General features: G+C 38.0%; 1 protein-coding gene across 1 annotated transcript in view; it reads right to left on the reverse strand.

Moving 5' to 3' along the window:
- The window catches only part of LOC109219551 (zinc finger CCCH domain-containing protein 69-like), a 16120-nt gene extending 4243 nt beyond the window's left edge, over positions 1 to 11877 (reverse strand). The window contains exons 1-4 of the mRNA XM_019384011.1: positions 11786 to 11877; positions 10426 to 10513; positions 9571 to 10337; positions 5437 to 5506 (exon numbers count right to left, since the gene is read on the reverse strand). Coding sequence (XP_019239556.1) covers positions 5437 to 5506; positions 9571 to 10337; positions 10426 to 10513; positions 11786 to 11796 — 936 coding nt within the window. The 5' untranslated portion in view covers positions 11797 to 11877. The remainder of the gene's footprint in view (positions 1 to 5436; positions 5507 to 9570; positions 10338 to 10425; positions 10514 to 11785) is intronic.
- Positions 11878 to 13260: the final 1383 nt, after the last annotated feature.

Consider the following 13260-nt stretch of genomic DNA (forward strand, 5'->3'; position numbering starts at 1 on the left):
CCCCCCCCCTCCCGATAGAGGAAGAGAATAGAGTTTTCATATGCAGATGGTATTGGCAAGGAAAAATCTTTCTGCTGAACTGGTGGTGCAACAAGGAACCCAACATCACTAGTTGACTTCACGGTTTCCTACTGTAGTTATGGTCATCAAACATATTCTAATGGGTCAGCCACATGTTTGGAGGACTAGTGGAGATCGACTCTAACGCATAGGAGAGGCAAAATCTATGTTGGGTTAAATTACGAATAAAGGTTCAGGCTCAAAGAATTACAAAGGAGATGGATCTCGGACACAATTTTTTCAGTAGAATTCGACCTAATTGAAAGATGAATATACGGTCTCGTTTTGGCCGGAAAACACCTATTCCCAGAGAATGAAATATTTTCACTGATTAGAGACAAACTTATGGTTTAACTAAAGGCCGTCCTTTGTTCGGTCATTTGCTTGGACCATGTAAAGACAACCCAAAAGTTGTTACTAAGGGGAAGGACCCACGTGGAGTTGTCACATTTGGCCAAAGTCTCACCATCTCTTCAAATTCAAATATTTACTGCTATGAACGGCCGATATCAGCACATTCCCCGCCTTTGGGCCAAGCACAATCTCATCTGATTCTGCCCTCCCACAACAGAACAAAACCCTCACAAATATACAAGCCCAATCTACACTGAAAATACCCAAGCCCACTCCCTGATACCAAATCTAATATAGAACACACCCCTAATAATTTACCCAAACCCATCTACACAAAACCACCCATCAGAAACATTTTCGCTCACCGTACTCACACGACTTTTCTCCCAAACTCCTCAAACCATCGAGCACACCTCTTAGCGCCCAATCCCCACATACACAATCCTCCATCAAAACCTGGGACCGACCTTGCTCAATCCAACAACCCAAGCCTTTCACCACCCAAATAAATCCCCAATACCGACACCCAGAATAACAGAGCACTAAGGAAGCCTTAATGCACTGATTTGATGCAGCTCATAGATAATGATACTGAGCATATTGCAGTTAACTTTGTCGAAGACATCCATCTTCTCCCTTGGTACTCAAATGAGGATTATCCCTGTTTGCATGCATCTACCCCCGCCATGGCTAAAGCTGAATATTCACTGTGGATCCGACAGAAGGCAACTAAGGTGGGTGACCTTCTGGGAGTGAGTAAGGAAGGGATAGAAGATCAGATTACTGAGTTCTTATTGAATATCAAAGGATGCCAAAATCACAATTAAGCCAATCAATGATGATAATAGCACCCAATTCTCGGGAAAAGGTCAAAAAGGGATCCAGAGGTAAAAAATCTTCTTGGATTTTATATCATCTATGAGACTGGTACAAGTAAAAATAAAGGAAGGAACGTCTCATCTCTGATGTAGCAATGAAATTGAAAATTCTGTATTTGAATGTCAGAGGCATCAACGATCCAGAAAGAAGGAGCATTAGTGTAACGACCCGATCGTTCGTTCTGAGAGTTATAGCCATATTTTCCCCATCTATGCTTATTTATATGTTGTTCAGCTGTGTTGAGTTGTATCGAGTTGGTAGGTTTGGGTTAGGAGTAGTTTTGGAGTGAAATGAACACTTAGTCTCTTAGTTAGAAAGCTAAGTTAGAAAAGTCAACCGGAAGTTGACTTATGAGTAAAAGAATTTGGATTTGGATTTTTATGATTCGATTAGCTTTGTCAGGTGATTTTAGACTTAGGAATGTGTCCAGAATATAATTTGGAGGTCCGTGGTAGAATTAGGCTTGAATTGGCGAAAGTTAGAAGTTTAGAAGTTCTTAGGCTTGTATTCGAGGTTGATTTGGTGTTGTTTTGGGTGTTTCGGAGGTTCGACTAAGTTTGCGTAGTGATATATGACTTGTTAGAATTATTGGTTGAGGTCCCGAGGGCCTCGGGTGAGTTTCAGATAGGTTTGGGTTGTGTTGTGCTTGTTTTTCTTATGTTTCGACGCCGTTTCTTCAAGTATAAATGATATCATTTTGAGCAAATGAGCTCCGGTTTCGTTTTTGATTGAAGCATTAGATCCGTATCGTAATTACGGACCCGTAGCAAAAAGATCGTTGAATTTGGACATCGTATGAGGATTTTATGACCATTTTACTAAGAATTAGGTTGCCAGATTTTTCAGTTTAATTACGAAATTGCCACTAGCAGCGTATTTAAAAATCTGCACTATTTGCAAATATTAAAACCTACATATCTCCTTCGTTATAAGGTCAAATTGAGTGATTCAAAAGCCTAACTTGACTAGAATTTCACAAGGAATCCATTGGAGGCATAAAATACGAGTTTCGGAATCGTTTGGCTCGAGAAACGAGGCAGAATAGCTGGTAGAAAATATACAAAACTAGGGTTTGTTCATTCAGTCATATTTTGAGTTGGGGAGCTCGGATTTGGGCGATTTTGGAGGCGATTTTCACCATATGGATTGGGGTAAGTGTTCTCTACTCGATTTTGATTATAATTTATGAATCCATCTTCGTTTCTGGGATTTGATTGATGATTTCAAAGTGAAATTGAGGGAGCTAGGGTTTGAGTATTGGAGAGTTTTAAGTGAGGATTTGAGGGACCAAACGGAGTTCGATTTTGACAAATTTCATATGGTTAGACTCGGGAGAGGACGAGGATTATTATTCTGCCATTTTTGACTGATTTCGAGACGTGGGCCGGGGGCCGGGTTTTGGCCGATTTCGGATTTTTGGCATGTTTATGTAGTTTTTATTGTGTAATTCGATTCTTTAGACGATGTTGATAGTAGTATTCTGATTATGGTTAGATTCGAAGCTTTTGGAGACCGAGTCGAGGGACGAGGACATCCCGGAGTAGGATTTTACGTTGTTGAGGTAAGTAACAGTTTTAACTCTGGCTTTGAGGGTATAAACCCGGAGAAATTGATATCATGTGATTGTTTGGTGGTGATACCCACGCTAGGTGACGGGCGTGTGGGTGTGCACCGCGAGGGATTGAGACTTGGTCCGTCCCGTGAGGCCAGGCCTAAAAGATATTATCTGTGGTTATGTGTTTACTTGTTGTTGAACTTGTTTGCCTTCATGTTAGAGATCCTGTTTAGGTTTTATTCATGCTCACATTATTTGTACTCAGTCATAGAAATTATTGTACATGTTTACCTCAGTCTCTATTATTTGCTAATATGCTGTGATACTTGATGTGGGTTGTGTTCCCTTATTTGTTGATGATGGTGAGGCTAGTGAGGTACATGACTGTGTGAGGCCGAGGGCCTGGTTGTGAGGATATTAATACCATAGCGCGTGAGTTGTCCGTGTAGCACGTGAGTTGACCGTGCGGGTCCAGGTATTTATACCATAGCGCGTGAGTTGTCCGCGTAGCACGTGAGTTGACCGTGCGGATCCAGGTATTGATATGGTAGCACGTGAGTTGTCCGTGCTTAGCGCTTGGGCTTTGGGAGCCCCTCCGGAGTCTGTACACACTCCTAGTGAGCGCAGAGTGTTGAGTGTATTGAGTGTTGAGTGTTGAGTGATGAGTGTGAGTGCTGAGTGATGGAGTGACATTGCTGTGAGGTTGTATTTACTTTTGCTGTTGCTGCATTTATCTGTTAAATTTCTTTGTTGCATTTACTGAGTTATGGAATTTACCTGTTTATTCCTGTTATTTTTAAAATTGCGAAAAATAAATAATTGGACTGTTTTGCTCAGCTCGTCACTACTACTCAGTTCCTTAGTTATTTCTGTTACTACTGAGGTGGTTGTACTCATTCTACACCCTGCACTTTATGTGCAGATCTAGGTGAGTTAGAGCGCGGCGATCGTTGAGTTCGGGCCGGCTATCTTTGGAGACTGCAAGGTAGCTGCTAGCGTCCGCAGGGCCTTGTTACTCCTTTTATCATTTCTTCTTTGAACAGTTAGACCGTTTATATATCTCAGTTCATAGTTTTAGACGCTCGTGACTTAGTGACACCCCGATGTTCGGGACTCGTTTCCATATTTTATATTATTTATATTTAGAGTTGGTTTAGTTTATCAGGAATTAAATTATTTGAAATGTTTTATTAAATTCTTATAATCAAATTAGTAGTAATATTTTGGGAATAGGCTTGCCTTGTAACACGATAGGCGCCATCACGACCATGGTTAGATTTTGGGTCGTGACAATTAGGAAGCTATTGTTCAAAAAATGGAAGGTTGATTTCAAACGTTTACAAGAGACTAAATTGGAACACTTTCAGCTTTTAGTTTGCTAGTAAACTTGGGCCCAGTAGAAGGGCTGGCTTTGCGGCATTAGAAGCTGAAGGCACTAAGGGAGGACTTGTGATTATCTGGGATGGCTTTGTGGCATTAGAAGCTAAAGGTCACCTTCTATCTAAATGCACTTCAGAAACTTCTTCACTGGTCTTGAGTGTGTGCTTCGAGGGATTTAAGGCCTCACACACAGAACCGAAGGTCTACAACTTTGCTCGAGTTATCTGCAGTCAAGGGCCTCATCCCCGAGCCATGGGTAATCTGTGGTGACTTTAATGTCACCAGGATTTTGGGAGAAAGAAGACACAGCAGCAGAGCTACCGGAGAAATGGAGGAATTATCTGAGTTCGTTGACGAGCTCAGACTTGTAGACCCCCCCCCCCCCCAACTCACTGGTGATCAATTCACTTGGTCAAGAGGTCCCTCTAGCTCAAGAATAGACAAGTTCTCATTTTCAACAGAATGGGTTGACAATTTTAGTAATATCAAGCAGTCTTTGATGCAAAAAGTTGCCTCAGATCATTTTCCTCTCATCTATGCAATGCAGAGCAGTCTTTGATGCAAAAAGTTGCCTCAGATCATTTTCCTCTCATCTATGCAATGCAGACAGTGGTCAAGCAAATTCTTATTACTCCAAATTTGAAACATGTGGCTGGGGCGTGAGGGCTTTGAGGAATTGGTGAAAAAATGGTGGAATTCATTTCACATTTATGGCAGCCCGGACTTCGTTTTGCGGAAACAATTACAGCAACTAAGAAGCAAAGCTGAAGGAGTGGAATCAGCACATCTTTGGAAGATTGGAACATAGGAAATCTGAAAATTTTGAGAAAAGTGCAGTGGTTTGACAAGGAAGCAGAAGCTAGGGAACTCACTGAAGATGAAAAGCTCCCCAAAGCTGAATCCTCCATAGAATTGGAAAAACATTGCAAGATTAGAGGAAGTAGCATGAGAAAAAAGAGGTCCTTATGGCTAGAAAGGGGACAAAGCACCAAGATTCACAAGATGACAATACTCATAGGAGATACAATCGACCTTCATGGGTAGAATGGTTTAGGCTGTCAACATATAGAAGTACATTTATGTTGCTTTACATACAGTGATGTAATAGACGTAAAAAAAAAAAAAAATCCATTCCAATGCAATAAATCACTGTCCCCTAATTAAAAAATAAAATTGTAAAGATATTCAGGCATCATAACATTTCTTACCCTGTAAAAACAACTAGTCCCAAATGGGCAAGTCCCACTCCCAAAGTCAAAGTGCTTGCAGTCGATAGATCTGAAAATAGGAAATAGGAAGAATTACTTCAAAAGAAAAAAGCACTTCAGAAAAAGAAAAAGAAAATGTTTTAGAGAAGCTGGGGCATGATAGCAACAACAACCCAGTAGAATCCCACAAGTGGGGTCTGGGGAGGGTAGTGTATACACAGACCTTACCCCTACCTATGAAGGTAGAGAGGCTGTTTTCGAAAGACCTTCGGCTCAAGAACGTAAAAAATGGAGCAATACAGAAACAATAGCAACAACAATGTAATAAGACAGTGTAAGCAAATAATACAACGAATAATAACAGAGATCCAAGGAAATGAAACAACAAGAATAGTGTCAATCTCACCGCTAATACTGACATACCGTATATAAACAAGGGACTAGGAATAGGAAGGTACCCGACTAGTACAACTACTATTAGTAAGACAAGGCAAACTCTAGACTGTCTATCAACCCACCATCCTAATTTTCGACCTCCACACCTTTCTATCGAGGGTCATGTCCTCGGTAAGCTGGAGCAGAGCCATATCATGCCTAATCACCTCACCCCAGTTCTTCTTAGGCCTCCCTCTACCCTCCTCTGACTCGCCACGGGCAACCTCTCGCACCTCCTAACCGGGCATCAGCGTCATCAGCGTCTTTCCTCTTCACATGACTAAATCATCTCAGCCTCGATTCCCTCAACTTCTCTTCCACAGGGGCCACACCCACTTTGTCCCTAATATATTCATTCCTAATCTTATCTTTTCTGGTACGCCCACACATGCATCGCAACATACTAATTAAAAACTTTATGAAGCATAAAAATACTCCCTCAATCAATCAAAGCTTGGCCTCATCACAGCAATGTGATAAATATAAATATTATAAAGCTAAATCCTTTCTAGATTTTTAAGTTTACCTTTTAAATGTTCATGTAGATCATTATGAAAGACTGAACATCAAAGTAGCTGAAATGTTTCATAATATGAAAGCTCAGGATCATACTAATTACTTTGAACGCATGCCAGAATGTAATCAAGGAAAACGTTACTGTAAAAGAGGTACACCTCTGCAGAGAGAATTCAATAATCCAGTCATAAGAATTCACCACTTCTGGTAGACTGGTAATGCACAAGGTCCAAACCATTCTTCAAAAGTACATGTTTGGGTAATCAATTAAGCTTCCAACACAACTCACATAAGCTACCATCCTTGTTCCGTTCAACTTTTTCCTTGATGATGCGGATTTTTGGCAATCCACTACTTTCTCCCCGAAAGTAAAACACCTGGTGTGTTAGAACAAAAATATACAGCATCCGTCTCATTCAAAACCAGAGTCCACTATGTCCTAAAAGTTCAAGAAAATGATCGTGAAACTTCAAAGTAAAGATGAACATCTCGAATAGGATGAGAAATGTCTCTTCCAAGGAAGCTTGTTCCTCACAGCAATCTTCCCATATTCTTATCTATTCTCTATCCAAGAACATTTCTTGTTTTCCCATCCACCACTTTCAACTTCACCAAATATGTGAGTTCAACCCAAATCTTCCTGAGTCATTTCAGTATAGCCACCCCATGAGAAGTTGTAAAAGGACACGTACGCCACTCCTTTCCATACTATATCAAGCCCTGATTAATTTCTTCCATGAGCTTTCCCATCTGAGAATGTTTCTATCTATGTTAATTCTGCTAACAAAATATCGTCTTCTCTCTAATAGCTCATATAAGACTGATAATCTTCCTCCCAACTTCCTAAGTTCAAATGACTTTCTCAAGAGAATTTTCCTTTCCATTGCAATAGTTAGCTTATATGATTTAATTTCTCCTTGTCATATACTAGGCTTGAAGTTACTCTAAATCTAATCTCTAACTTTGCCAGAAGAGTATTCAGTGAAAATGATAACCGCCGCAAAGACACTGTTGACTGAATATCTCAATAATAGACCTAAACTACAGCACCCACAAGCTTAGCTAAGCTTCAACACCTTCAGCACTACGTACTTGTTTCTTAGCAGATGCGTGGAACTTGAAACCATTCGCGCTCTTCTGGAATATATTCACCTAAATATAGTGATATGCTTCAGCTGGTTGGCACTAAAGAATGCCTGTAGAAGCTTCCAGCTTGTTAAATGTTAACAGATGCTACCCAAGGAAGCTTAGAATCAGTTAACCATCTATTATTGCAATGTGCTGTAGCTGTAGACATGTGGCATATGTTTCTAGCTTCATTCAATCTCGAATGGGTGATGCCACAGAATATCAGAGATGTTGCCGAGAGGAGCCTTTGGAGAGTTGATAGGGCCATCAGGGACACCTAGAGGATGATACCAGAATTTTTTAGTGCCAATGGACTGAAAGAAACCTCATATGTTTTGATGGAGTCTCAACTCCAATCCACTTGCTGAAGGCCAGATGTTTGCTTAGTATTTTTTGTTGGGCCAAACAATCCTATGTAAATAATTCTACTGTCTTTTTAGATTTTTTGAGCTCCCTCACTCTAGATTAGCCTCATTAAGGTATAATTTTTTGGTTATTGGCTAGCTCCCAGGTCCTATCATAACATCTTGTAAAGGAGCTAGCATCTCTATATTTGTAATCACTGCATCTGCTTGATGCTTTCAATGAAGCAACTTACTATATCAAAAATATTCACCTAATATATCTTATAAATAGCATTAGCATGCTCATAAACACGGACAAACAAAAACAAAATAAACATCCACTTTAAACAAGACAAGATATGGCACAAAATCTAAGAACCAGTTTCAAATTTGACTATCATCAAAAGATGCAATGGTTACCCAAGCTACAAGGGGCACTCTTGGAGATTATCATATTCAACAGAACACTCACTAAAACTTGTCTGACACATTCTAAGTATAATCAATATAAGGTGTCCAATGTGGATGGATAAGTTGGTGTTGTATCCAAATTCCCACATAACATGAAAGTCCTTGTTTTGGACAGGTCATGTGAAGTGTTGCCAAAGGCTCACCTAACTACCTAAGGCGCCCTTAAGCTCTGAAACTAGGTGCAGATAGGTTGTGCCTTTCACCTTATTTAGGTGGCGCTTCAACGTTAGCACCAATGGACTAAGTTGTACGTCTCATCCCCGTGGGCTTGATCTTGAAGAGCATGTCACTAAACAATAAATATTTCTTCTAGCTTTAATCTTTTCAAACTTTTATTCACATAATTATTGTTTGAGTGTATAAGTATTAATCTTGAACTACATATATAAATTTTTTTTATCATTTTCTTCATTTGCACCTTTCTTCATTAAAGGTCGCGCTTTACTTGCGCTTTACGCTCAAATTTCAGCTCATTTTAGATCTTTGCCTTTGATAACACTAGTCATGTGCATGTTTAGCTCTTAATGCTATTTACAAAAAAAAAACAAGGAAAAACAATATAACAACAAACAACATTTCTCAATTTCCAAGATAGAGGTACGGCTACATGACTTCCCACTGTCCATTTTGCTCAATTTGAAACAGTTTCACTCTAATATTCAATAATTCAAGTTCTTTGACACGAGAAGTTCTAAATATTTTATACTAATATATACATGCAAATTCTAACGGGATTAAAAAAACTCTTAGCAAAAACTATATTTAATGTAAACTTTATTCCAACTAGTTGGTAATGCATAGGCTGATCTTTTCCCTCCAACATCTTCTATACTTAACTAAATCTGCATGAATTCCAAGAGATTGTACGCCTTTCACGACTTCCTTTCAAGTCATTTTAAGTCTATCTTATCCCCTTTTAATACCTTCAGGCATCATGGTTTTAGACATGCTAGTTCATGCATCCAGAGGTCTACTTAGAACATGAACAAACCATCTGATGCAACATTCTCTCATTTTGATCCCCTATATGTGCTATTTGTACCTTCTATCAAATGTATCATTTTTTATCTTGTATTTATATGACCACACGTCCACCTTAACATTCACACTTCTGTCACACTCATCTTGTGAAAATGCTGGACCATTAAAGGCTCCACATTCGCTCCCATAATACATACCTCGTCTTACAACCATTCAATAGAATGAAAAATACGTACAGAAAAGAAAGAGAGTGATAAACCTGAGTTTTGTTTTGTAGCTGTCAACTATTTTTTCCTTCTCTTCTTTTGTGAAGTACCAAATAACACTCGGAATGATAAAATATGAAAGCTTGCGGCATATGGGGCAAGCCCTCAGTGCAGAATTAACATCCATTCCAGAGGAAGAACTGCCACGCCAATTCCTGATACACGATATACAAAATGGATGATCACACTCAGAAAGGATTCCAAACTTCCTCTCAGCTGCCGTTGACTTGGAAAGAACACATTCAAGGCATACACTGCATTCTATTTCTTGACTGCGCTTCAACAAATCAATGTGCTTTTGCCTGTTCTCACATGTTTTTATATGCTCCTCTCTTTCCTGAGGCCTGAAAGGATGCAAGCAATGCTTCCCACAGGTTGGACACAAATCTCCATGAATATGCGGACACTTTTCTCCACGATGGCAATTACCAGCAGCAGCAAAAGCACAGATCGGCCTATCAGCTGGACTAACACTCCTCAACTCAATCATGTCATCATTATCCAATGTATCGTGAAGCTCTGAGTTTTGGTTCCATGTCGGTTTGCTTGAAGCTGAATACTCAGTATAAATACCAGGCACAAGACCCGCACTTTGCGCACCCGCTCCAGGAGCCACATTGGTAGAAACAGAACTTGAAAGCAGATATTGTTGAGGCTGTGCTGAAGACTGAGCTGAAGGCTGTGATCGAGACAACTTAACGTGCTCATATCTACACCTGCTTCCATAAGCACAAGCTCCTTTTTGGTAGTAGGTGCATACCTGACACAATAAACCAAGAGAAAACAATTCGATGGTGAACAATCAATTAAGGCTTGACCATTAAACTAAAAAATGCCAAGAACATTACATTATTAGGACTAGTTTTCCAATCATGTGAAAACTCACAATGCTCCCCCTTCAGACATGCCCCATGTGCAAAGAACTTGCAAAGAACCCTGGACAAAGATTAGAAGCATGTGTAATTATATAATATGGCCATCTACCAGAGATTCACCAAAATAAACAGAACTTTAATTTAATTTAAAGTAATGATATACTTGGTCAATTGTAATATTGAGGTAGATACTTGAGGTAGTCAATTTAATTTTTGTATAATTGCATTAGGTAAGGTTGTCTACATCATACCCCTTTGGGGTGCGGCCCTTCCCCCGGACCCTGCATGAATGTGGATGCTTTGTGCACCGAGCTGCTTTTTTTAAACTTAAGGTAAAATAACAACTTGACGAAGTAAAGACCAAGTAATACCAATTTACCTCTTCAAATATTAACTTTTATAGCACTTGTCAGACAAAATAATGCTTAACTTTTAGAATATGCTTTTTTTTTTTAAATTATATGGATGCACATAATAAACAAACAACGAATAGTTTAAATAACCACTTAAATCTAACAACACAGATAGCACTGAAAGAACCACTAGTTTCCTCGAAATTGCTCATACAAACTCATATTGAATACCATTAGACTAAAGAATCCTCCTTAATGGCATATATTCAAAGTTTCTTGCAGTCTACTTTAAGGCAAATATCATAAGCACCACAAACACATAAGCAAAATGCAAAATTATATCTATCAAGGGGTCATTTAGTATGATGGATAAGCAAAAATAATCCTGGGATAAAAATTTAGTATCGTCTTATCCCTTGTTTGGTTACTAATCATGGGATAAGTTATCCCGGAATTAAAAATAGTACCCGAATAACTTAACCTGCCAGAGAGTAGAATAGTAACCCCAGAATAAGTTATCCCGCAATAAGCAGTAAAATTGACAATCCCACGATTGATACAACATAACAAACAATCAATAAGAAATAATACTAGGATTACTAATCTCGGTATAATTAATCTCAGCATAACTAATCCCAGCATAATTTGTCTCCAAAGCAAACGACCCCTAAGTGAATTTTGCAACCAAATGGTTGAAAATGAAAAATCCGTAAGCATGTTAAAGAAAAATACAAATAAAGTCAATAAAATTCAGCTCATAGAGCCTTATCGCAAAAGTAAACTTTTACCTCAGATAAATTTAGAAATCACTGATAAAAAAAAAAAAGTAGCCATTAAAAATTCAATTCGCTCTAAACGAAGTTGTCAGTGAAAAAAAGGTGATCATTTCAGTTCAATTTCGGAAACAAATTCAGATAAGGTTCTAATAAACCACCATGTTACAACTTAGAATCGATCAAAAGGAGTATCTGAAAAAGCACCTTTGCGACATGGCTTCGACCTTTGGGTTGGCTGGCAGTCAGAAATCTTATTAGGTGGCGTTTGGGATTTTAGTTTTAGGTCTAATTTTGAAAAACTATTTATTTAGGTTTAAAAGAGCTCTTTTGGAAACTTTTTGAAAATAAGTGTAACTTTGATTTTAGTTTTTGAACCCACTTTTTTTTTTTTATGCTTAAATTTAAGATAAAACAGTTTTTGTTATAAATAATATTTTATTTAACGTTAATGTCTATATTTTAGAGAGATTTTAGGGTTTGTTGCTAAGTCACTTTTAGGGGGTTCTATTCCATTGTAATTGATCCCAAAATCAATAAGAATTCTCTTTCTCTATTTTTCTCTGCAATACTCTTCTTCTTCTTTTATCGTTTTATAACATGTTATCAGCACGAGACTCTAACTAATTGAGTAGAAGCTTTGGGATTGAGCATAATGATTGTCAATTATTCCATAAACTTCCTTCATGATTAAATTCTGGATTTAAGGTAAGTATTTCACTTTATTTTTCTCTTTCAAATTCTTGAAATTCCATAATTTGATTTTAAATACAAGCAAAGACAATAAATTTGATTACAACTGTAATTGAGTTTGTAAGAAATTATAACCACCCGAAGTGGTAAAATTTCTATACATTACCATGATCAAATTCATGTATGATTGTGGACACAAGAAGTGCACACTCGTCCCATTGGATTTGCTTCATTCTCATTCCCCTAAGAGAATGTGATAAGTCTAAAAAAAGATAAAATTATTACCATGAAGGTACGTATCAACAGATGTGGACGTGGCAATAGCCGAAATTATAATCGTCATCATTGTGGTAATGAGAATATTAAGGATTCTCAAAATAATCCTTCACTTTGTGAAATTTATCATCGATTTGACATGAGATTTTATAGAGCACATATGGGATTATGGTCCATTCATGATGTGAATGTGACAACATGTGATTTATGAATACATATTCATTCTTGGAAGAATATGAACGTGCTACTAGTAGTGAATACACCACACTCACTTCTAGAATGAGGTTTGAGAAGAAATAAGAAAATAATATCATTATTATGACATGAATGGTCATTGGTCACATACCTATTGTACGCCAAAATTTTTGGTGATGTGATTATTAAAGACAACAGTAATGCAAGGAACAGATCTTGAATAGAATTTTGACCATGACCATAATGGTATAACTTTCTCTTTAAAAGAGATATTCATCATATGGATGTTGATGAATATGTGATAGTACCAAATTAATTGAGAGCTCTGAAAGAGCCAATTATACTATTTTGGAGAAATAAAATTGATTATCAATAAGATATTGTGTTGTAGTAAGTCTCAAAGAAACTTAATTGAGTTTCTAAAGTATTCGCGAAAGCGGTTGGTTATATTGAGACTATAAATAAAGAAAAGATTTAATGTCGGCAGAATTAACAAATTGCAGAGGACAGTTATCAAT

Source organism: Nicotiana attenuata, unplaced genomic scaffold (assembly GCF_001879085.1).
Source record: "Nicotiana attenuata strain UT unplaced genomic scaffold, NIATTr2, whole genome shotgun sequence".
In the NCBI taxonomy this organism is placed as follows: Eukaryota; Viridiplantae; Streptophyta; class Magnoliopsida; order Solanales; family Solanaceae; genus Nicotiana; species Nicotiana attenuata.